The sequence below is a fragment of the Cetorhinus maximus genome, chromosome 13 (assembly GCF_964194155.1).
Source record: "Cetorhinus maximus chromosome 13, sCetMax3.hap1.1, whole genome shotgun sequence".
NCBI lineage: Eukaryota > Metazoa > Chordata > Chondrichthyes > Lamniformes > Cetorhinidae > Cetorhinus > Cetorhinus maximus.
The window spans coordinates 98,932,634-98,959,332 of NC_135891.1; the positions used below are offsets into that span (position 1 = coordinate 98,932,634).

The 26,699-nt window shown below is 42.0% G+C and overlaps 1 protein-coding gene across 1 annotated transcript in view; it reads left to right on the forward strand.

Annotated features, from left to right (window-relative positions):
• Positions 1-26,699, forward strand: part of LOC144688872 (protein unc-13 homolog A-like) — a 425,192-nt gene that overhangs the window by 275,128 nt on the left and 123,365 nt on the right. The window contains exons 19-22 of the mRNA XM_078555875.1: positions 10,204-10,373; positions 17,907-18,022; positions 22,594-22,757; positions 23,827-23,977. Coding sequence (XP_078412001.1) covers positions 10,204-10,373; positions 17,907-18,022; positions 22,594-22,757; positions 23,827-23,977 — 601 coding nt within the window. The remainder of the gene's footprint in view (positions 1-10,203; positions 10,374-17,906; positions 18,023-22,593; positions 22,758-23,826; positions 23,978-26,699) is intronic.

Here is a 26,699-nt window from a genome sequence, read left to right on the forward strand (position 1 = left end):
TGAGTCAGTGAGTTCCCCTGTTCCGCAGTCCCCTACTATGCACTAATTATCTCTCCTTGCTTTCGCAAGCAGGTCTGAGAAGCAGTCGAGGGGGTCCACGAGCTAGCCCCTCGACTCCAGTCCCAAAGACACTGCAGAAGAGGAGTCAGCAGACACCAAAATTGAAGACCCGTCACAGCGCTCACCCACACTTTCCACAGCGCAGAGACACACGCCTTGATGGGATCTATTCTAGAGTAGCCTTGGAGTCATAATCTGGTGAGCACATTGCACTGCCTAATCCACATCAGGTGGAGGCAGGGCCTTCCCAGGTTCCAGCACTCAGAGGACTGCTGGAAGCCAGAAATCTGCTGAGTCCGAGTCAGATGAGGAGCCTCTGGACTGAGTCATATCTCAGTTGCTGGAACTGCAAAGGCAAGCTCGGGAACATCGGGAAGGGATGTCCGCTGCACCCCTCAGATTGCAAGGCACGATGGAGAAGTCTGCGTGTCTTTAGTCTAAGGTGATAGCGCCAGCATGCCCATGCACGAGGTCAACACTAGTAGGATAGCGGCCGCCATGGAGACCTTGGTCCAGGACATCGATCCTGCACTGCTGCAGGAGAGCACTGTATCGCCGAGGCACTTGCTGGCATCCATCAGTGTTAACGCAAAAGTGGGTGGGGCATTTCTAGCTCATTCCAGCTGCTTCTTCCTCTCAAAGAGTCAGCCAGGAACCCTCAGTTACCCATAGGGAGGAGGATTAGCCCATGCACATCTCGGGGCCATCTATCCAGGTGACTCTGAGTGTCTGGCCCATCTGCATCCCCTCTTCCTGTGACCCCAGCTCCGCAGGTCGAGGAGGGCGCCACTGACAAACAGCAGGACCCCAAAAGCAGGTCGGGGTCCTGCAGGGGATGCCTGCCAAGGTCAACACAGACAACAGGGCGTCAGGATCAGCAGGCCACCTTCACTTCCGCTGTGGTTGTTGGCAAGCACCAAGATGTAGCGGCAGGGTTAGAAAGGTCAAGAAGATGTTGTTGCATAACGTGGGCACAGGTGTGAATAACTTGTACACAATGTTGACCATTGTAAATACAGCCCCAAGTATCTCTCCTTGTGATGATGAACTATGTCCATGTCAATCAGATGTGAAACCTTGCTTCCTGCACAAAATGAAGCTGGTGTCGCAACCCAGGACCTCTCATCTGTGCCGTGTGTAACCTTTTGAGCACAAAGCTTCAAAGTCACTCTCCAGATTAGTGATATGTGCACCTCCATGTGACTTTTGTTTGCTCCAAGAATCTCGTATCCAAGCGTCAGTGGGTACTCTGTGTGCTCTCAGCGCTTTAGAGGCGGGGCTGCCCCCCATCTTGTCACCATTCCTGACAGGTGAAGGTGTGGTGCTGAAGGGAACAGGTGATGAAGCCGGCCAAAGGATCAAGTTGCCTTAAAATCCATGTGGCCGCTGTATCTCTGCAGCGTCTCCATAATATGAACATCTTCACAGAGCGTATGTGCGCTGCCCTCAGCCAGACTGGTGTCAGACGAACCCAGATGCAATGTGAAGATCTCAGGAGTGTCCTCACTGCATCTCCTCATCATCCTCCTGGAATCTTGTGGCACTGAGGGCCTCCCAAGTACGCCTGCCTTGTCTGGCCAATACGATAACATCATCGCCTGCACCTTCACTTTCCAGGACCTCATCACCCTCATCCCCTTCTACTTCCTCCTCATCGGAGGAGACGTGCAGCTCTTGCATCTTCTCATCATTCTGGTCCACACCCCCTTTGTATCTCCAGGTTGTGTAGTGTGCAGCAAGTCACTATGGTGTGTGGCACCCCCTGGGGAGTGTACTGCAGTGCTCCGCCAGACCTGTCCAGGCACTGGAACCTCATTTTCAGGATGCCAAGGGTGTGCTCAGCCAAACTCCGGGTTGCAGCATGAGCCTCGTTGTACCTTCTCTCACCAGGAGTCTGAGGCTGCCGCACGGGTGTCATCAGCCATATTCTTTGTGGGTAACCCTTGTCCCCAAGGAACTTGGACTGCTTGTTGCCAGGGAGATTTAAGAGCCACGTGTATAGTCGGTGGCACCCTGCACCTGTGGGAATCTGGAGATCTCAGCAAATCCAAGCACTCTTGCTTCCTGACTTGCTTGATCTCTGTCGAAGTTGACAAAATTGTGTGTCTTGACACAAAGGGCGTCCGTGACCTCTTGGATACATGTGTGGGTGGAGGCTTGCGAGATTCTGCAAATGTTTCTAGTGGAGCCCTGGAAGGAGCCACCTCTGCAGAAATTGAGCGTCACCAGTTAAAGTAACTTTAACTGCCAATGGCAGTGGATGCCCTCCGAATCCATGTGATGCCAAACCCTGCAGAAGGAGGCACATGTGCATAGCCAGTTCCCTTGACATGTGCAGGTGTCAGCAACACTGGTTCTCACTCATCTCCAGATAGCGCATGTGTCATCTATAGACCCTGGTCTAGTGATGCACCTTGAATGAAGGCTCTGTGAAGTTCATCCTCTGCATTGCCCTTTGGTCTTCAGGGTTCTGCTCCTCCCTTTGAGCAAGCCAGGCACCTCCGTCGCATTCTTCTCCTTCTTCTCTCCTGCCTATAAGCAATCAGGCAGACAGCGAGATCATCAGGCTCCATGTTCCTGATGGTTTCCTCCCTGCAGCATCAAAGATAGAGACTCAAGGGTCAGCAGTTGCCTCCTAAGGGACCACTCTTTGTTGAGTCATCGCCTGCAGCTGCATCTTAAGGCCCCCTTAACACATGCCAGTGAGTCCAGGCCACTACATGGTTGCCCAGTGTTTAGTGTACATGATAGTTCACCATGCCACCACCTAGCACTGCCCCACACCACATGACCGGGCGGTGACAGCTTCAGCCAATCAGCTGCATCCTGAACTCTCATCTCAGGCACAGGCATTGTCTTAACCTGCACGCCAAGGCTTCATGGTTTGCTTGGACCATGAGGGTGACTTTTCAATGTCAACTTAAGCATAATGCAAGAGACTAGGAATGCAACCCTCTGTCAGTGTTCGATGTCCACCTTTCCTAAAGCTTGCTCAGTCGCCCGATGGTTCTGCAATGCCATAGCACTCATTTGAGTCTGAAGTCTGCTCGTGAGGGCTTAACAGTAGAGGAGCAATCGTTGGCACTGACAGGAATTAGTGCTGCTTAAGTGGGCACAATTGCTTGATTAGCCTAACTCTAAGTATGTCAACCAAGCTCAAGCTAAGTGCTCTCAGCTGCGGAAGAGTGCTCACTGAAATGTTTTGGCAATTGCCCGGCCATTGTATTTATGTGCCTGGCCATTGTATTTATGTGCCCCGCCCACCGTGACATGTATTTGTGTTCAAACTTCAGCCTGTGCTGCCAGCTGCCGTGACCCCCCCTTGCACTGTAGCCCTTCTCCCCGGCACTGTCACCCTTGTCCCAGCACCACAAACCAGCCACAAAGAAGAAGCTGTGACTCCCGCCACCTCCCCCCACCCCTCCCCCAACCATCAAATCTGTGGACCCACTTCCTTGCATTGGGATCATCATGAGTGCTGTCCAATGCTGTATGCACCCACCTCTTGAGTTCCCGTTGAAGTTCAGGTCGTCAGGCAGTTGAAAATCACGCTGTCGTAAAATCACACCGACGTGGGCTTTAAATTTGACGTGGGAGGGTGATTCCGGCATGTGACCACAATAATGAGATGGAAATGCATTCAAATCAAGTTCCCAACATTCGAAGCTGGGAAACAGGGCCTGCCATTGATGGGGGAAGGGGACAATCCCTCCCTGGATTCACATCACCAGGAAACATACCGAGGGCCTTCTCGCAAGATTCTCCAACCTCGCCACCGAACACGCCTGTCATGATTGGGCGCAGAAAACCCTGGCCTTAATATAAGAGAATTTCGTTTATACTGCATTTGCAACTTGTAGGCATCTAATTTAAAATCTGTTTTTGTTAGTGACTGTTTTGGATCTTCCATTACCAAATTTCAGATAGTCCATTGAAAATATAGTGAGTGAAGAAAACACATTTCTCATAAGAATGGAGGCAAAATAAGTAACTAAGCCAAACCAGGCCACTTGCTTATAGAGTTCAGTCAGAGCAATATTAACAGAGGCGTGATGGCAGATATCTCCTTCTCAGTGGAACAATAGTTTGTGCTTCAGCAAAACCTAAAAGACTAATAAGTGAAACAATAACCTTTCCTTTCAGTGTGGTTTTTGATTTTATACTCAATGGTTACAATTGGAATGCCACTACCCACCCGCCTTCCAACCCTGTGTGACCCACAGCTTCATGCCCAGGGTATTTCCCTCGTCGGGCGGGATCGGCAGGGCGGGAGTGGCCAGGAAGCTGACCGCCGCCCGCGATCAGGGCCGGACCGCGATTTTGCGCTGATGGGCGAATTAAAGCTCAGCGCTGCCTGTGTGTGTGGGGTGGTGGTGGTGGAGGAGGGCGAGTGTGAACTATGCGCAGGTGCGCTGGCCTGCGCTGGAAAACCTCCCTGAGACACAGAGCTGCCTCAGGGAGATGAACAGTTTTGAAAATTAAAAATAAAGAATTTTAAGGTACTCAAAACATGTCCCCTCATGTGACTGTATCACATGAGCAGGGGGCATGTTTTTAATGAAATGTTAAAGTTTTATTTTTATTTGCTGTTGGAAACCTCATACAGCCCATGGATGAGGTTTCCTAAAAAATGCAAAAACCGCTTGACCTTTTCGCCTGCATGCCAACCGTAAGTGTAACCATAACCTAAATGTGGTCTGACCAGAGCCTTATAAAGCCTCAGCAGCACATGCCTGCTTTTATATTCTAGTCCTCTCAAAATAAATGCCAACATTGCATTTGCCTTCCTAACTACCGCGTCAACCTGCAAGTTAACCTTAAGAGAATCCTGGACTCGGACTCCCAAGTCCCTTTGCACTCCAGATTTCTGAATTCTCTCCCCAATTTCAAAATAGGCTATGCCTCTATTCTTCCTACCAAAGTGCATGACCTCACACTTCTCCACGTTGTATTCCATCTGCCACTTCTTTGCCCATTCTCCTAACCTGCCCAAATCCTTCTGTAGCCTCCCCCGCCTCCTCAATACTACCTGTGCCTCCACCTATCTTTGTATCATCTGCAAACGTAGCCAGGATGCCCTCAGTTCCTTCATCTAGATCATTAATGTATTAAGTGAAAAGTTGTGGTCCCAACACTGACCCCTGCGGAACTCCACTAGTCACCAGCCGCCATCCTGAGAAGGACCCCCTTATCTCCGCTCTCTGCCTCCTGCCAGAGAGCCAATCTTCTACCCATGCTAGTACCTTGCCTCTAACACCATGGACTCTTATCTTACTGAGCAGCCTCCTGTGCGGTACCTTGTCAAAGGCCTTCTGGAAGTCCAAGTAGATAACATCCATTGGCTCTCCTTTGTCTAACCTACTCGTTACCTCCTCAAAGAATTCTAACAGATTTGTCAGGCATGACCTCCCCTTGATGAAACCATGCTGACTTTGCCCGATTTTACCATGCACTTCCAAGTATTCTGAAATCTCATCCTCAATAATGGACTCTAAAATCTTACCAACAACCGAGGTCAAGCTAATCGGCCTGTAATTTCCCGTCTTTTGCCTCACTCCCTTCTTAAACAGGGGGTTACATTAGCGATTTTCCACGTGTCATTTTACGCTCGAGCAGGTCGGGCACGAGCCCACTCGCTCAGTGAAAAACCCTGCCCCATGTGTTTCTCTGACTCAGTCAAATCTTGGTACCAAAATTCCGGGCCATTCTAATTCTTGTTCTCAGTTTCAGCCGAGAAAGGGGAGTGATGTAATACTATAAGGGACCTCTCTGTCAAATTACAGTTGCCAAAATGCCCTAACAACATTCTTTGGCCTTTTTCTTACAGCAGGAAAATGGATCTTGATGATATAGCACTAAACTAATTTATGGACAGTAGTTACAGCTGGGTAGATTGTAAACCAAGACTATGATCTGATAATAAATGGCAGGGAACTATAATGCCAAGTGTCATGGGCACTGGCTTCCCAAATTAACATAGCCTGAGGCCCACCATCATCCCATTCGCTCTTTATAATGCCATTGGAATGGCAGAACAGCATTGTAATCGCTAACTGCCAGCTTGGAACAGGCACTTCAGGGGAAGCCCGTTCTTTATTAAGGGATTATTTCATTTCTGCTGCATTTTTTGCCTTTAGTGGCCAAATTCAGCAAGGGGACTCGGCTTCCAATGGCTGCATTCTTCTTTGTTTAAATTTTGGTATCATGCAAACAGCCAGCAGTCTTCTAAGCTGATATTTCTGTCAGGTGCTATATGCCGGGAGCACCACTGAAATATTTTAGCTGAACTGACTTTACATTATTGTGTAAAGCTAACTTCTTGTGGCACCTGATTCACCTGAGTCCCAGTGTCACTGTGCCAGAACCTCATTAACAGTTGAGAGAAAGTTAAGAGAACAAAGGGTCGATTAAACTATGATAGTTGCATAAATCAGTAATCACCTCATAATTTGTTTTTTCCCTTAAGCGCCGTCAATTAGGTTCAGTTGGTAGTACTTTTGTGTTTGAATCTGAAGACCATTAGTTCAAGCCCTGCTCCAGGATTTAAGTGCATACTCTATTCATTTTAATGTAACACAGAGGGAGTGCTGCATTGTTGGAGGTGCTTGCTTTCAGATGAGGCATTAAACTGAGGTCACACCCAACCTGTTCAGGTGTGTGTAAAAGATCCTAAGGCACAATGTGAAAATCATAGGGCAATTCTCCCAAGTGTCTTATCCAACATTATTTGTTCAAGCAATTCCACCAGAACACATTAACTGCTCATTTATATTATTTGCTGTTTGTGGGAATATGTTTCTCCTTTTGCTATAGTGATACTGCATCAGAACTAATTAATTGGCTGTGAAGCAACTTGAAATGTCCTGAAGTATAAAAGGTGCTAATCCCACCATGGCAGCCGATGGAATTTAACTTCAATTAATCATTCAGGAATATAAAGCTAATCTCAGTGGTGACCATGGCAAGTATTATAGATTGTTGTAAAAGCCCTTCAGGTTTGCTAATATCCTTTAGGGTATGAAACCTGCCAACCCTACCCAGTCTGGCCTACATGTGACTCCAGACCCACAGAAATGTGGCTGACTCTTAGCTGCCCTTTGAAATGGCCTAGCAAGTCACTCAGTTCAAGGGAAATAGGAATGGATGACAAATGCTGGCCTTACCAGTGACGCCCACATCCCATGAAAGAATTTTTAAAAAATTAATGCAAATTCTTTCATTTCCAAGACCTGCTTGCTGGTTTCACCTAGAACCACTCTATAACTAATCAATTATAATTGTACACATGACTTAAGGTGACTAGTCACCTTTCTTTCTGTGGTGAAATGCTTGATTGACAATGAATAACTTTCCAAGTCTTTGGAGATCAGGAACTCCATGTGTTAGTGTTGCGGGTTCAAATCTACTTTTCAGCATTCTGTTACGGACAGAAGGGGGTTTAATTGAAACAGCCCTGGTTTCTCCTCTCACTACCCCTCCATAAACAGTGTTATGTTCCTTGGCCTGACCCTGGGACGTGGGGGGATATCCAGTTAGGGACCAGTAATATTTTGTTTAAAGTAGTTAAAGGTTGAGATACTTTTGGAATAAAGCCACAAGATTCCACAGGTTTTGAACGAAGAAAAACAAAATTTACTTTACAAGTTCAGAAAGATGAAATGATTTACAAGATGTATCTTATACTCTAGCATTCAGGGTGAGTATGAGGTACCTGTGAATTAACAGACAAACTGTGGTCGAACACACCACACTATAGAGTAAATGACAGATGCAACCAATGGATTTCTCAAGAAATCACTCAGACATTAGCGCCACTGTGAGTTAACCAATCTCACTGAAATCTCATCTTTCTCATCTTTCTCATCTTTCTTCATCTTCATCTTTCTCGAGGGATTCCAATCTCCACCTTTGAAGATCCTGTCTCTCCCATTCGGACGGCTCTAACAATGGCCCATCTTGCAGGGTTTCAGTTTCACCTTCTGAGATTGCTTCTCCCTGGATTCCCGAGTGACTCAACGCTAGCTCACAAGCACAACTTGAGACCTATAGCCATACCAAGCAGAACACCACTGCTCCAAAGGGGTACCAACAGTACAGAGTCAATCTGCTAACTGAGCCTTTTCTTTAATTTGCAGTCTATTTTTTTGCTTTCTTCTGTTAAGTAAGTTAAAAGGACTTATTCCTGTCACTGTGTCTGTGATACTTCTTGGCTGGCAGGCTACCTCAAACTGACTCCCTGAAGAAGAGTTGTTCACTGACCCTTGAACTGATCTGGGGAACCTATCAAAACACTCCCAGAGGGTCCTACCGTTGTTACTAGGCAGGAACCAATGTAACAGCAGTAGAACATCCTGCCCTTTAAAGGTTACAATGTCCATAGACTGTGAATTTAACACACACAGACATAATGAATTGAATTCATAACAACAGAAAGGTGATTTGATTTTGATTTCCCCCCTCTATAACGGTGGCGTATTTCCAACCCTTCAGTTTTGGTGTGATCCAATTTCTGTTAATAACTCCACAGCAAACTTGAGATGGGGCGAACTTAGAGGGTTAGTTTATTTGCACACACTCAAAACGTGGGAGGGGTTGTTCCTACATAGCCCCCTGTGCATTCATACAATAAACGAGGGACAGAGAAAGAAAGATTTATAGGGCAAAGACCATAGAGCAAAGAATTATTGTTTCACGTGAGTTCAGAATCAAAACACCATGGGGTATTCTTTCACAGAGGTCAGCATTCTGCAAACTGATGCTGGGTAATTCATTTTTCCAGTAGAGACGACTTCCACAATGAGATAGGCATGCAGAGATGAATTAGTCTTATAGATTATGGTATAGAAGTTCAGAAGTTTCAGTAGAAAAATTATAGGTGGGGGCCAGACATTTAAACCTGGACAGAGCCCCTTTTTTGTGCTGCTGCTTGGTAGATGGAAGATGGCAGACTGATTTTCAGCACAGCAAGACAGTATAACTGGTTCTCCCAGCTGGGGGGGGAGGGGGTCATGCCACATGACTCCCACCTCTCTACTTTTGCTTTGACAAAGGGTGTATGTTGTTTTGTTTTTTGGCTGGGTTCCTGGGATTCACACTGCCAGTGTGAATTGTTGTTTTCCCCTTATATTGGTGTTCAGGCGAGTGTCCTGATGAGTGCAAGACGAAAAGCTTAGGCATGCCTCTTTTTTCAGTAATACTCAAGTTCTGTACTAGCAAATGACCATTAAGAATTTGAAAGGAAAGTTACAGGACTCTTTATCCTAGCAGGTTAGCAGACTCCAGTGGCCAAGCTTGGTTATGAAATGAAGATGGCTTTTGTATAATTCCCTTTGAATTTGGTGTCTGCAATCCACAGGGGTCGTTAGCGTCTCTTCAGAGATAATGAGGTGCAAATTTCTTCGATACTGCTAAATTAGCTTCTGTGGTTTGAAGGTCACAGCCAGACAAGGCTTCAGTCTTTTTAAAAGGTCATCGCCCAGTTTTAAAATGTTAGGAATTAGCCATGATGATAGACATATATAATATTTCATAAAAATATTGTGTGAGATCTAATCCCCGTTACAATTCCATGATGCACCCTGCAGCCAATAGTTAGTAACACTAGAATTGTAATGAAAAGCAATGTAGGACAGTAAAGAATCAATTTTTCCATTGCCATTATCCTTTCTAGCTTTAATTATTATGAACTAAAACTATCAAATGCTGGAAATATTCAGCAGGTGTGGCAGCATCTGAAGAAAGAGAAAGAGAGTTAACATTTCAGGTCTTTCCTGGAAAATGTTTCAGTTCTGATGAAAGTTCATTGACATGAAATGTTAACTCTGTTTCTCCGCAGATTCTGCAAGACTTGCTAAGAATTCCTGTTTTAATTTCAGAATTCCAGCATTTGCAGTATTTTGCTTTGTTTTTAAAAATTATTATGACTGTTTCTTAGCTACAGTCAGAACTTGCTGTGTTCATTCATTTAGTCCACCTGGGTTCCATAACACCTTATTTATTCTAAATTATACATATTACCTCAACATATAAACTCAGTTGAAAATTCGTACTTTCATCTATTTGAAAATGTAAAAGCAGAACAATGCAGAACAAATTGAAAAGAGAACTTTGTTGATTTAGAAAATAACAATTGTTTCATTTCAGTGAATGTCACAATTCCTCAGACCGAATAAAAGTACGAGTATGGGATGAAGATGATGACATCAAATCACGGGTAAAACAAAGGTTTAAGAGGGAATCTGATGACTTTTTGGGACAGACGATCATTGAAGTTCGAACTCTAAGTGGAGAGATGGACGTCTGGTATAACCTAGGTATGTGCCAATGTTTAGCTTTCCCTTGTTAGATATTTGTTCTGGTTGTTCTTTATTGCCTCGAGACATATCTAAATGGATAATAATTTCAATGTGACAATGCCCACGCCAAAGTGCAAGTTGCCCAGAAGATCTGTCACACTCATCCCCAAAATACAGAGCAGTGTGATGATGGACATGCAAAAATGAATTCCTCAAACCATTCCCCATCCCTTTCATTGAATTATGACATGATGAGATGGCTAATAATAAGGATATAACAGAGAATCGTGAAAATATTGTCAACGCATTCTCTATTGAATTTTTTTTTAAGTGGTGCAGAATGCATTTTGCCAACCTCCATTATGCTATTAAAAATATGTTGAATTTTTTAATTTGTTTTACTTCCTTTTTCAGTTACTGTTTTAAAGTCTGAATATTGATGTGAACGCAGTCAAAAGAAAATGCTACAAGACCTGAGATACATTACCATACAGGTTTTTAATTTTTTAAAGTGTGTGCCTGTAGTGTACAAGCTTAGAGGAATTAAAGATCATATGCTAGTCTACATTTCATCTGCAAAGTTCAACACAAAATATCTAAAAAAAAAGTCATCAAAAACATTTTAATCAAGTTTTATTGATGACATAAAATTTTAATAATTTTACCTGTTTTGAGTAGTCAAAAAACAGCTTCTGTCTTAGGACTCTCAAAAGTAACTGTTTATTAAACAATCTATTTAAGACCTTGAAATACAGAAAAGTAAATATAGCGAAGGCAAATAGAGAATTACTTCTAGTTTAAATTAAATGATTTAAATACCATTTATATTCAAATAAAATAAGTACATATGAAAATTCAGCATATTTAGGTCACTGAGGCAGGGACAAAGTGGTCTACTATACCATGTATGTGCACATTGTGCTATGTAAGGGTGTCATGCATGTTCTCCAATTGTAAGTTTCTGATTTGCAATAGGCCACACAGGGGGCACAGACCACCAAGGAGCACATCTCAACACTGAGAGAGAGGGAATACTTTGATAATCTGGTAATAGCTCACTCATCAATCTTTACAGGAAATTATGGATTCTGTGTCAGAAGTTAAAGAGAAAAGCCTTTTGTAGTGTTTTAGTAATAAGAAGAATCAATAGTGAGCCTTGAACCTTGGAATGGTTGCCAGTACAATAAACAAAATCTATTGAGTTTTCATAGCAATATAGCCTCCTTTTCATCTCATTGGTTGACAATACTGCCAATGAAATACGGTTGTTTTTTTGTTTGCAGAAGGATTAGTTGGCATCAGCCCCCAGGGAAATAATCCTATAGCTGTATTGGATACACAAAAAAAAACACATTGTCGTTTGTAGATCATAAGTATTTGTATCAGAGTCTGGAAGGCCAGGTATTGTCAGCAAATATTGTTATTTATTGCAGTGTTTTATATTATGGTTGTATATATAGCACAGTTATATTTATATGTTTTTAAATATACATTATATTTATTAGAGAACACCAAGGGCTAATTTGCTTTCACTTTTGTATGTTTTTATTATATTATCAATTTGATTTACCTTTGGCTATATTTATTACTGTTTAAGGTTCCTATGAACTGGCTTTTTCAGTTGGTCATTGTATGGTGTTCAGCAATGCCACGTTCAATAACATTATAGCAGACACAGTTTCAATAATACTATGCACCACTGAAAAGTTCTACATTGTAAAATATTAGCCTATTAATATAAACTAAATTTGATGTGAACTGTGCTCAAACTGCAATAAAGTGTAAGACTGAGTGAAACTCTGCCATTACCATGGAAAAGGACAGAGATAAGGCAGGAGTAAAAGACTTAAACTGGGGGAAGGCAAATTTTGCAGATAAGAGAAGGGATTTGGCTGAGGTGGACTGGACAGCACTGCTGGAAGACAAAACAGTGGAATACCAGTGGGAAGCACTAAAAAGCGAGATCCTAATTGTACAAAGTAGACATGTCCCCTACAAAAATAAGAGTGGGACTGCCAAATCTAGACCTCCCTGGTTGTCTAGAGGAATACAGGGGAAGATCAAACAGAAAAAGAAAGCGTACGATAGGCACAAAGAACTAAGCACCGCAGATAGCCTCGACGAATATAGGAAGTGCAGGGACGAAGTAAAAAAAGAAATAAGGAAATCAAAGAGAGGGCATGAAAAAAGATTATCAAGTAAAGTTAAAGATAACCCAAAGATGTTTTACCAATACATTAACGCTAAAAGGTTAGTTAAGGAAAAAGTGGGACCTATCAGAGATGAAGATGGAAACTTGTGTGTAGATGCAGAGGCTGTGGGAAGGGTTTTGAATGAATATTTTGTCTCCGTGTTTACAAAGGAAAGGAAGGATGTAGATATAGTAGTCCAGGAGGAACACTGCGAGGTATTGGACAGGATAGTCATAAAGAGAGAGGAAGTACTCGAAGGGTTGAAATCCTTGAAAGTTGATAAGTCACCAGGGCCAGATGGATTGTTTCCAAGGCTGCTGAAGGAAGTCAGGGAGGAGATAGCAGATGCTCTGAGGATGATTTTCCAATCTTCGCCAGATACAGGGGAGGCACTGGAGGACTGGAGAAATGCAAACATAGTTCCATTGTTTAAAAATGGATCAAAGGAAATGCCAAACAATTATAGGCCAGTTAGTCTTACATCGGTGGTGAGCAAATTAGTAGAATCTATCCTGAGAGATATGATTAACTGTCATGTGGAAAGGCATGGACTAGTCAGGGATGGTCAGCATGGATTTGTTAAAGGAAGGTCTTGCCTCACAAATTTGATTGAATTCTTTGAGGAAGTGACAAGAAGGAATGATGAAGGTAGTGCAGTGGATGTTGTGTACATGGATTTTAGCAAGGCATTTGACAAGGTCCCACATGGCAGATTGGTCAGGAAAGTAAAAGCCCATGGGATTCAGGGTAATGTGGCAAACTGGATAAGAGGTTGGCTTTGTAACAAGAAACAAAGGGTAATGGTCGATGGATGCCCTTGCGAATGGAAAGTTGTCTCAAGTGGTGTTCCACAGGGCTCGGTGTTGGGACCCTTGCTGTTTGTGTTATGTATTAACGATTTGGACGTGAACGTGGGGGGCGCGATTGGGAAATTTGCAGATGACACAAAGATTGGCTGAGTAGTGGATAGTGTAGAGGATAGCCATAATCTCAAATGATATAGATGGGTTGGTGGAGTGGCGGTAAAGTGGCAGATGGATTTTAACATAGAGAAGTGTGAGGTCATACATTTAGGGAGGTCAAACAGTTACAGGGATTACAAAATAAATGGGAATATACTAAGAGGGGTAGATGAAGTGAGAGATCTTGGCATACAAGTACACAGGTCCCTGAAGGCAGCAGTTCAAGTAGACAAGGTTGTAAAGAAGGCATATGGAATGCTCTCCTACATTGTCAGAGGTATAGAATATAAAAGCAAGGATATAATGTTGGAATTGTATAAAACACTGGTGAGGCCACAACTGGAGAATTGTGTGCAGTTCTGGTCACCACATTATAGGAAGGACGTAATAGCTCTGGAGAGAGTGCAGAGGAGGTTTAGGGTTAGAAAAGTGTAGCTACGAGGAGAGATTGGATAGGTTGGGGTTATTATCCCTGGAACAAAGAAGGCTGAGAGGTGACTTGATTGAGGTGTACAAAATTATGTGAGGAATAGATAGAGTGGACAGGATAAAATTGTTTCCCTTGATGGAGAATTCTAGAACCAGGGGACATAGATTCAAGATAAGTAGCAGAAGGTGTAGGGGGGATATGAGGAAGAACTTTTTTATGCAGAGGGTAGTGGGTGTCTGGAATTCGCTGCCCAAGTTGGTGGTAGAGGCAGAAACTTTAAACTCTTTTAAAAAGTACCTGGATCTTCACCTAAAGTGCTGTAAGCTGCAGGGCTATGGGCTGGGTGCGGGAAGGTGGGATTAGAAAGGGCACCTGGGTGTCCTCAGCCTGGCATGGACAAGATGGGCCGAATGGCCTCCTTCTGTGCTGTAACTTTTCTATGGTTCTAAGTTATATAGTGGCTACTTAAGAGAGGAATTCTGGTTATAAAATAGCTTTTTTTAATTACATCATTGAACACTTTAAACTAATTTTTATTGTCAGGAAAATATAATAATGTCTAGTTTATAACAAGCATAGCATCACCAACAGAAAGTGATGAGTTGAATAATTATTCAAATCATTCAAAGCACCTAAAATAATTTGGGTCTATTTCTCTGTCTTAGATAATTAATAAATCAGATTCTCCAAGTTTTGGAAAATCTAAGAAAGTAGTCAGCCAAATGGTAGTACCCTTTCTGTAACTCTTTCCCGAACAGATGCCTTAAGTAATGTAAAAACAATCATTTTCTAATAAGTTCTCCTCAACATATATGATCTTTAATTAGGTTGTGGTGCTGCTTAGTGTTCATGCTGAAACAGAATGGTTGTTTATTTTTTTAAAGAGTTTACGCATAATCATTAATCCATTCAAATGGTAAGAAACTTTGCGATTCTTTTAAGTTCGCTTTTTACCCTATGTCTATCACAGTTCATAATGTGTTCTAAAATCATTTTCGTGTAATATTTAAAGTACATCACACCACAAAGGCACTATTGTTTGACAAACAATAACTGAAAACTCATTGGTCCCTGATGGAAATAAACACATTATAGCAATTAAACTCCAAAATGTCTCTTCTATTGTTTTTATTGCTTTTTGATCAGAATGTTCTAGACAGTCTGAAAATAAAAATGGCCAGTTAACACCACACTGATACGAGTGTTTATTAGAGCATGACAAAAATGATGAATTTGCTTATGCTTCAGCTAACTCTGAAAGCTGTGCATAACCACATATTTGTCCATTTGCAATCAACCAGCACAACATTAGCTGCTTTATCTGCATCTCTTTTGGAGTGGGGAAGGAAGGGATTAGGTCTAATCTCGTCCATGTTAATTTAATCATCATGTCCTCTGTTGTCCAAAATAAATGACATACCCGCATTTACAAATCCACTTCTTTTAGTATTTTAAAAATCTAGATTATGTCTCCTCTCAAACTTCTTTTCTGTGGTGGGGAAAACAATTCAATTCATTTAAGTCTGTCTCCATAATTCAGAGCTTTAAATCTTAGAATTGTCCTTGCATTTTGAATTACTCCAACAGATCAGGGAGTAACTGATTTAAACTTTTGTTATAGGTAGGTTTCTTTCTCTTTGAACAGTTAGAGGAAAATATGAATTTCAAGTAAACTCTTTCAGATTTGGTAATGAACTAGACTAAGAATCTTGGTGCTAAACTGTCACGTCAGACTTGTTTTTGAAGCTATCAAGAAGCAAACACATGTTAATGCTGATATTGCCTGAGTATCAAACACTTTACTAGATAACTGTAAATGTTAGTCCTTTGTTTCAGCTGTATCAGCATCCTTAAAATTGCAAAAGCTATAAAAATGTCAGTTTGAAAGAAGCAAAATATTTGTTAACCCAGTTTCTCTTGAGTCAACTGGCCCTTCCTCTATATTCCATTTTTTTCTCCACTAGTACTTCTGTCTTCTTTTGAGATCACACATTCTTTATATCCTGAAATAAGAAGAAGCTGGAGCAATGCTTTGACAAATGATAGAATGTTGTTGTAAAAAATCCACTGATGAAAACTGTAAAGAAAAAGATACTCTGTAAAATCTAGCTGTGTTTTTAAACTTCAATCAAATTCAAAATTTTAACTCTGCCTAGCAGCACTGTGAAGTGTACCTACATCATATGGATTGCAGTGGTTCAAGAAGGCAGCTCATCTTCTCAAGGGCAATTGGGGATAAGCATTAAATGCTGGCCTTACCAGTGACACTCACATCTTATGAATGAATAAAACAAAAACTGGAAGGAAATGTGCTACCAGTGCATTAAAACACGCTGAGCTTTTTTTTTTGAGTTAGTACAACCCTTGACTAATTTTTAATGAAAATTACTTAGTATTTAAGGTAACTCATTTTTCCCAAGTTGACAACAGGGAGCTGCACGCCAGAGGAACAGAGGCCAAAGAATCAGGGCTACAAAGTGCTGAATTTGTGCTGTAATAAATTTCTCAATTTAATTGATTTTTTTTGTTTCAAGCTATCAAATAAGTGGACATTTAAGTTATTTTATTAGGCTGATGTCTTTTGCAATGAATGATAAACTGTGACATAACTTTTATATACTAAAATATACAAAAATTGCCCCTCCTTTTCATTATCATTTTACTGAAGATCAAAATGGTAAATTTATTTCATCCCGTGTGTTTAGTTGCTGATGATATCATACTGAGTAGAATTACGTATAACTCTTCATATTTGAGCTCAAAAAGAATAATTAACTTGTTCAAAAAAATAGTTGTTTGCTAATATGTGATGAATTCTATGTGGCCTGCTTAAATATCTATAATCCAAGAATAACATTGTTTGTTTTCCTGTTTTAATATACAAACTGTAAGACCTGAAGGATGGTTCTTTCTCTAATACTACTTTTAGTTTTCTACTGTATGTACTAAAGGATGTGGGATTTTCTTTAATATAAAGAGCTGGTATTAATGTGGAGTGTTGTTAATGGTCAAATTGTGGCCATGGTTATCACCTCAGATGAGGCCTTGTGGTGCACTGGGTAGCGACCCTACCTCTGAGCCAGAAGCTCTGGGTGCGAGCCTACTTCAGGACTTGATAACAATGGGAAATGCATTCATAACGTAAAACAGATTTATTATCAACCTGTAGATCCTTGTAATATATCTATGGTAGGCAGTAAGAGTGGGAGAGTCTCCTGGTTAGCCATGCTTGATGTAGAGTGGCGCCCCTCAAACCATAGCCTCTGGCAGCAGGCTGGTGATCTGTTCCAGGAAAAACTAGCTACGGAAACAGACACAAATATGAACTTTGTCTGCTCATGCGTCATTAGATGTGGAAAGCTTCTCAGAATAATAACTTCAGTATGCAAAGTCACAAAAGTCCTTCTGTAGGAGTGTGTTATAACTGTCTAATCAAAATGTTCAATTGTTTATAAAATATATATGTGAATAATAAAGAATTCCCAGTCAGAAGTTAAGCCAAAAAGAAAATGGAGGCAATAAGGACTCTACTCACTGATTTTTTTTTAAGCTACTAGAAGGATAAATGCAATTTTCTTTCACCATTCAGACTATTTATTTCTAATAATAGATGTTTGAATCAAAATGTTGTCGAGGACACAAACATAAAACCAAAACTGCCAAAATACAAAGACATAATAAAAACATTTTACGAATGAAAATTCACTTGTATGGTTCTCCAGTGATGGATATAATCATTTATAAGGTTCCTATGTTTGGATACATTTCTCCACTATTATTCCTATGATCCTCGTTATGAAATTATAAATTCTTGAAATCTAGTTGAGAGCTGCATGTCTTGAAATTAGTTGCTACTGTGCAAACTTCAAAAAAGGGCTTGAAGAATTAGATTTGGACCTTCCTTGACATTAATTTTACTTGTAATGTTTAACTTTTTCTGTATTGTATTGATAATTTCCACATCCAGATAAGCGTACTGATAAATCTGCAGTGTCTGGTGCCATCCGGTTACATATTAGCGTGGAGATAAAAGGAGAGGAGAAAGTAGCACCTTACCATGTTCAATACACGTGTCTACATGAGGTAATGGATCACCCATGTGTCATTACATTGGTGTCTTTGTTTATTCCTCAATGTGGAGTCCACTGAAGACCTTCTGATATCCTAGATATTGTGTTTGTCAAGAACATAAAGGGAGAAAAACTGAGTTAAAATCTTCAGCAATTGTGTTTCTCCCAGTGGTGTCTTTATGTTGGATGTATCCTACTGAAAAAACATACTTAGACATTAACAGCATCTTTTCTGTAAGTCACAGGTGGCAAATATTAGGGTCTTCACCTCTAATTTCTGATTAAACAGGGTTTTGGGACAGCAAGATTGAAATTAGCTTGTATGTAAATTTTCTTTTCTAACTTCAAGGACTGTGAAATTGAACCAATATTCCACGGACAATTTACAATCTTCATTGTTAGGATGGCAGAAAAGATATCAGAATTTTAATCCACAGAGATATATAGGTTGCTTTATGGAAAGGTTTTGCTTCTAAATTTCTGAGATATCAGCTGTTCCAGATGGGTCTTTTCCATCAACTAATTGAATCTCTGACAGTTTTAAATACAATAATGAATAAATGATTGTTATTCTACCTATATTTTTGTATAAAGGAAACCAAATGAAAATGTGTTATTTTTATATATTTATACATTTTTGTTTTTTTTCTAATCACCTGTCAGTTGTCACATGTTAAATTACAGTGGTTACGTTACCATTATCAATGTTTCAGAGTAGTGTGACCAATGTAGAACTTTGTGGATATCGATGTCTCCCTCAACTAGCAACATTTTCTTTTAGAGCCAGTCATAAACTCCATGGCCAGAATTTTACATTCGGTGTGCGGGGACGGGCCCGACATGCCGGAATGTATAGTGACGCGCGATGACGTTGGGCGTGTGTCCCAACGTCACCGCTCACCATTGTGATATTTCACTAGGCGGGCACTATGAGGACGGAAGCGCACCCGCCATTAATTAACGGGCCAGTTAAGGCCCTTGAATTTGATTTTGCGCAGCCTGTGTGACTTTCAGGGCATCACATGGGCACAACGGGCAGGCGGGTAGGCCACATTTTCAAAAACCTCACCCACGGGCAGTATAAGAGGGGTGAGTGGGCTCGCTACTGCAAGTAGTTAGTACTTTCGATTATAACTTACTGCTACTTGCTTGTGTAAACAGGGCAACTTCGGAGCCCGCAGAGACGACAAGGAGCTCGTGCGCCAACGTCAGGTCGCTTTAGACCTCCCTGCTCACCATTGATAGATGGGCACCTAGCTGGGATACTGGGTGCCCAATCCATCTCCCACACTGACACTGACCACCTGAGGTCATTGCCAGTGTGAGGGCTTGCAGGTCTGAGCGCATCCCCAGAAATCCCTGATTGAGCTCCTGGAGCAGCCTCTCCATGAGAGTCGCCACTCTCTCCGTGGAGAAAGTAGTGCACTTGGCCATGAGGGTCATTGCAATTGAAAGATCCGAGGAATACTCTGGTACAAAATTTCAACACTCGGAGTCCAGATGCAATATTCAAGTGGTTCCTTTATTACGCGTGTGGGGAGCAAACGCTGGGTAATCCAGGCGCCTCTCTACCGAGGTTCAAATAAGCACAGTTTATATATTTTTTACTATCAGTTACAACTTAATGGTATTAGTTAGACAAAGGCCACAGCACAATGACCCCCCCGGTGGGCTGATAATTGTGTTCTTGTTCAGTAATTGCAGTGCAGAGACTGGGTATTGTCCTTTTGGAGACAGCAATGTGTGAAAGAATGTATGTTTGTCCTATACAAAAGGTTTACGGGGACTGACTGGATGTGGTTTGAGGCTATCAGACGGTGTGAAATGGCCTTCCCCATTTCTTGATTGAGTTATCCCGTGTCCCTGCCTGTGTGTGTCTCCCATTTCCTAATTGCAAATTTATAGCTGAGCCCTTTGTACAAGTTTTTAGCTTTCATGTAAGGCTGTGATTGTCTGTGTATGCTTTGGCGCCCTAGCTGCTGGTCCTGGCTGGCGTTTTAAAATAAATCCAAATTTTGTGCACCTTCACATTGCTCATACTCCGCATGGACTCCTCCACAACGGAGACCATGGCACGCATTCCCTCATGTATCTCCACCAGATCCTCCTGCACACTCTGCTGGACTTCCAGCATCTGCTGCCTCAGGAACAACTCTAGAGACACATCATCATCCACCAACTGAGCATATTCCTGGTCCCCAGCAGTCCTCCGATTTCCAGAGCCCAGTGTACTCTCTGCCTCTGCCTGCACCTCAAGCGAATGTGAAGTGGCCTCAGCGCTGTGCACTGAGATACTAGCTGATGATCTAATGCCCACCGAGGTGCTGGTATCTGCGCTGGTGCCTGCCTGGCTGAGAGAGTATGACGCTGGTGTGTTTATGTCCTCTGTGTCCCCTGGGATGAGCAGTGGGCCTTCAGGCTCCTGACCCCGACGGTCTCCTGGTGATCTTGAAAGGATCTGAAGTTCATGTTTTATTTGACTATAAGTGATATGGGCCTGAATTTTTCCCACGTTGAGCAGGCCCGGTGGGAGCGATCGGGTTCGCGCTGCCATTTTACGCGGGTGGGTTGGAGCGATCGGGTCATGTAAGTCATTACACTGTTACTGTGCCTGCCTGGCACCCGGATCAGGGGGCCCTCGTCTTTCCATTATCAGTGGGGATTCCATGTTCGAAGCTCATATCAATATAGAGGCTACAGTGGAATGGTTGCTATTACAGACATTCTGACTTCAGTGCACTGCACCCTTACCTCCCTGTGGCACCCCAACCTCACCGCAGCTGGTTGACCTGGGCGCACGGAGCCTCTCCAGCTCCAGGGCCTCCTGCTCATATCCGGACAGGATTAGAAGGTGGGGCGCTCCTCCGTCAGTCCACAGCCTCTCAGCGTTATTGTGGGTTGTCTTCTCCTGAAAGGAGAGAGGAGCATTGATTAGTCCACCCTGTACCTGCAGCCCCATTGCAGCCTGGCCAACCCCACCTGAGGAACACCTCGCAGGGCTCAGCTGCTCTGTGACTCTGGAGCCACAGGACACTCATTCCAAGCAGCCGGGGCTCACCCTCTTGCCCAGATGCTGCCTCATTGACATTTGCCACTCACACTCTAAGAACTCTCAAGGCCCAAGGTGGGCAGGGGGCAGGGGGGCTGTTCCTAACTGCTGTGCTAAGTAGCCCATGCCATCTCGGTACTCCCCCTTCCCGATTGCAGGAGGTTATTTAGCCGCTTATGGCACTGCACCCGTGTGCGCCTCACCCCATCATGGGAGCTCAGCCTGGATGCCACCTCCTCCCAGGCATGTTTGGTGAGGTTGTGGGGGGGGGGCTCCTCCTCCTGCCCCTGGGGACAAGGATCTCTCTCCGAGCTGCTCCCTCCTCCAGGAGGGCAGCGAGACACTTGTCAGAAAACCTCAGGGCCGTCTGCCCCGCTGACCTGCCCTCCCGCCTGCCCTGCTCTGTAACGACGTTCTGCATGGCAACAGTACTCCAAGTCAATGACAGCATTGGCATAGCTGCCTGCGCGCTTTTGAATAGGCCGCTGGGTCAGCATTGGACCCGGCGGACATTGAGCTCCCACCTTCACGCTGATGCCGGAGTCTCACATTACACTGGGCGGGCCTCAATTGGCCCACCCGCGTAAAATGGCAGCGCGAACCCGATTGCTCCCACCCACCCGTGTAAAATGGCAGCGCGGACCCGATCGCTCCCACCCACCCGCGTAAAATGGCAGCGCGAACCCGATTGCTCCCACCCACCCGTGTAAAATGGCAGCGCGGACCCAATCGCTCCCACCCACCCGCGTAAAATGGCAGCACGGACCCAATCGCTCCCACCCATCCGCGTAAAATGGCAGCGCGAACCCGATCGCTCCCACCCACCTGCGTAAAATGGCAGCGTGGACCTGATCGCTCCCACCCGCCCGCGTAAAATGGCAGCGCAAACCCGATCGCTCCCACCGAGCCTGCTCAACGTGGGAAAAATTCAGGCCCTTATCACTTATAGTCAAATAAAACATCAACTTCAGAAGAGATTCAAAATCACCAACTGGATTCAGTTAACTTACAAATCGCTTTATAGTATCAGTTGAATTTCTTGATTAGGCTACAGCCTAATTGTTCTTGGCTGAGTGTAATTCTCAAGATCTTTCTGACTTTAGTGTTGATGAAGCTTGCGTTTTCATGGGGAATTTGTTCCTTTGTTTCCTTCAGCTTAAAATTTTGTTTTCAATTTTAGTGGCAGTCCTGAAATTTTTCATTGGAGTATACAACTGGTATTGCACCCCATTTATGCCAACATTCAGAACCAGATTTACTTGAAGTTTATTGATGTAACGGTTCCATTTATATACAGTACTGTGGACAGTTTCACAAATTGGAAGGAACAAAGCAACCCATTTTCCCCTTTCCTCCAAATAGCTTGCCCTGTGTAATGCAGATGTATATTTAATATATAATTGTAGTGATACAATAATAGTCCTCACATAACAATGCCTTAGTTAAAAGTTTCAAACAAGTTGTCTGTATAAACAGCTTTAGTTGTTGTTTTACTGTCAAAGAACGTTGTGATTTTTGTATACTTCTTCATACAGAATCAGTTTCATTACCTGACGGATATACAAAACAATGGAGTCGTGAAGATCCCAGATGCAAAGGGAGATGATGCCTGGAAAGTTTATTTTGATGAAACTGCCCAAGAAATAGTGGATGAGTTTGCAATGCGATTTGGTATAGAATCCATTTATCAGGCTATGACGTAAGTTTATGCGGCTGTTTCAATGATCTCTTTTTGAAAGAATGAGTGAAATGATCTGCCCCATGCTGGCATTAAGTACGCAACATTAATGGTTCTCCCTTCAATGTGATTAAAAATATTGTAGTGTGGTCCAATCAGAGGATTGTAAAATATGTCAATGTTTTCACAAATATTTATATTTTACCTTAATTCCTATAACTAGCAGGAACTATTCTTTGACCACAACACCTCATGTCAATGTTTTCATAAATACTGCACCCAGTAGATCCCTCAGTAAAAATGCAGAGTGTAAGCATGTGGCATCTCTTCAAACCACTAAAAACAACATCATTTATTACCATTGGTGTGACTGCCATTCCTGACAGTGCTTTTGCTAAGGGAATGTTTGTTCCTTGCCATATGAATTTCTGCTATGCTGAGATGAAATAATATAGCCAATTAAAACATTTTATCTAACTCTTCAAAAAGTTGACCTCTGGTTTCATATCTTTAGCAAATCACCACTCCATAGGTTGGCAGCTCCAGCCATTACTTGCTTAATATTTCTGTTCCAGTTACAATTTCCCTTTTCTTAGAAACTTTTGCTGTCGATTGTTCTCCACTGTACACCTGGGTTGAATGTGTTGACTGTTGTATTCTGCTATGAGCAAGGCAGCCTCTGATTTCCTGTTCCCTTGACTACTACTCAAGTGTATGTCTTGTTCTAGTGTCAGTAGGCTGTTTCACTGTGATAGGGAGGAAAGATAGTCAAGTCTTATCCAGCCTTTATTCAATGTGCACATATGCATCTTTGACAGTGACCATTGGACAGCTAAGTTTCTGCCTCTAACCTAAGGCATTACCAGTTGTAGCTCCACTCATCACAGACCCAAGTGGGATTATTTTAACATAAATAGCACATACCTGGGACCATACAAGTTTTAAATGATATAATTCAGCTATTAAGAGTTAGAGCTACTATTGGGATTGCATTTATCTTCAACAGATATTGTATATTTAAAAGACAAATTAAAATTTAGAAAAATGTGCTATTGCCTCTAACTATTGTATTTCTATTATACCTTTGTAGGCATTTTGCCTGCCTGTCTTCAAAGTACATGTGCCCTGGAGTACCAGCTGTAATGAGTACTCTGTTGGCAAATATCAATGCTTACTATGCGCATACCACTGCCTCTACCAATGTATCTGCCTCTGATCGTTTTTCAGCCTCCAATTTTGGGGTATGTATTAATAACAGGGCAGCAGATTTTTCACATTTTACATTGATTCTCTGTAACTGTAAAGTCATCTAAAACTTTCTGTGAAGATTGTGAAAATTCACCTCCAATTTCATTGACGTGTACTTGGTTAAACTTTGGACAGCAAGATTGAAATTAGCTTGTATGCAATTTTTCTTTTCTGCAAAGACTGTGTGAAATTTGAACCAATAGTCCATGGACAATTTATAACCTTCATTGTTAGGATGGTAGAAAAGATGTCAGAATTTGTTCATCGATAAACTATTTTTAACAGGGGCCTTTATCTTGTATGTATCCACAGAAAGGCTAGAAGTTAAAAACAGGTGTTGATCTAAACTCACGCATCCTACTGTACATAGGAAATGATTCCATTTTTTACAAAGTATTGTAATAATTCACACTGATAATCATGGTAGTCATCTGAAATATAGCATAATAGTTCCTGCTATGTATTGCAGTAGTAATTGTTTCATATCATCTAATCAGTGATGAGATCAAGACATAAAAAATAAGAATACTAGATGTAACAAATTGTGCTCTCGTTATCTTCGGACTATAGCCTGGAGCACCCAGAGATGCATTAAAAGTCCAATTGCATGGTTTAAAGGATCTCAGAATTTTGGGCAGAAGTGAGTTAAATGCATAAATATGAGATGCCCAAATCTCCTTGATCTTTTATGGTCAGATATCAAACCCTCTGCCTGATTTAATGTTTGCCCATAAAACTGACCACACACAACCAGATTTTCAGGTGCAGCAGGAATTAAAGTTATCCTCCTGATGTTTTATTTCAATTTTAATTTTTTAAAACTTCTTTTCAATTCTCCTTACTGAGTGCTATTTTCTGTTTAGTTTAAAACATTTTTATGGCCTAAGTAACATTAAAAATTGAAGAGCTTCCCTGATTGAGATTCCTAAACATGCTGTGCCCGATGGGCATGAATGGTGGTTAAATGAGTTGAAATTTCTATTTTTTTTATACTTCAAGAAGAAACATACTGCCTTCCTTGGGCCCGAATTTGCTTTGAATGATTTATGCCCATTTTAAGTTTGGGCATTTTCAAATAAGATTGAGAAGATACTTGGGTGTAACTTGGCGTCAGCAGAATGGACATGACATTGGGTGCGTTTTCAGATTTAACTTCCTGGTTGCGCCCAGGGAGGAAATTCCAGACCAAAGTGTTGAATGTTCATATCAGACCATACTATATGCAAAAGGGCCAATGGGCAAGTTGGTAGTGGATGCCAATGGAACCAACTGCCCCCTAGATCCCCCAATATTGAGGAATCCGTGCCCCTGGGAATACTACATGGCATAACATCCCTGTTTTAAAATCTCTAATTCAGAGTGAGCAATGCAACTGCTACTTTATGATCAAATCATTGCTTGGTTATAGCATAGCAAGAGCCCAGTTGGCCCATCAAGTACCACTACTGTGGTAGTTTGTCTCAAGTTTTCATCAATCGTGTCATAAATGTGCAAAGATTTATACAAATCTCTCTGAATTCAAGAGAAATTCAGCTTATCTCACTCCCATGCCTTTTCTCTGTCACCCAAAGTCAGCATGCAATAACTGTAAGGCCATTCAGCTGATAAAATCTTCCAGTTATTTTCAGAACCCTACCACCCATGTTATAACTCCAGTTGTTGTACTCACAGTCACTTTGTAAATGAGTTCCCACAAAAATAACCTGTTAAGCTGTTATGTTTTCATAGTCTTGATTCTTCCTTCCTCCTACAGATTAAGATTTAAATTAATGTGCTGTAAAAACATAGGTGTTTAGAAAGGTTAATAAAAAGTTTATAGCCGATTTGCAATCTATTGGTTTATGCAGCTAGTGAAAATGCACCATAATCGTTCCGTATATTACAGTAATAATTTATAAAGGCACAGTACTTCTTGGAACATGACCCTTTTAAATGAATAATTTATGAACTGCATACCACCTTAATAAATGTAAGTTAACTATTTTCAAATAGTTTAAATAGGCACTAAATTAGATAGTTTAAGATCAAACATTCTTTGTTACTTCGTGACTTAAGTCTCAAAGTTTGTAATGAAAATATTGTATATTGGGAGAAAATCAGATGTAAATATGCATTATTTTGACATTTTGAAAGCTTAGATTGCTGGTATCTGGGACTAATAGTCCACACAAAAGACAAAGTCATCATTATTATCATGGTTTAAGAGAGCCAATATGCCTTGCCAAGTTTGCAAACACTGAATTCCAATTGTTCTTGTATATTTCTCATTCTTCTATGAATTTGATCTTCTATGCACTACTGGCATACTGGAAAATATTACTTATAAAGTTGCCTTTTAAGATATTTTGTGACATCTGAGGCATTACCCACGTGACCAATCTCACTCATTTATACTGGAAAAAATTCCTGCAGCAGGAGATGAATTGTTGAGCCATCATGGTGACTGAGCTGAAGTAGATCGTCATGTGTTCTCAGACTTATGTTCTCCTCTTCAGAAATTTGAGGTAAAAGATAATCTTCATTGTGTGGATTATTGAGGCACTGTAGCTGGAATGTACCAAATGTCTCCAAGCATCTCAGAAGCTGTCGACTTTATGTAAACCTAAGGTACTTAGTAAGCCTGTCATTGAAAATTGATTTCCCAGATGACTTCTTGAAAGCAGGTTACTCTGTTGCCATGTAACTGGTAGGAAACACAAAATGATAAGTCACAGC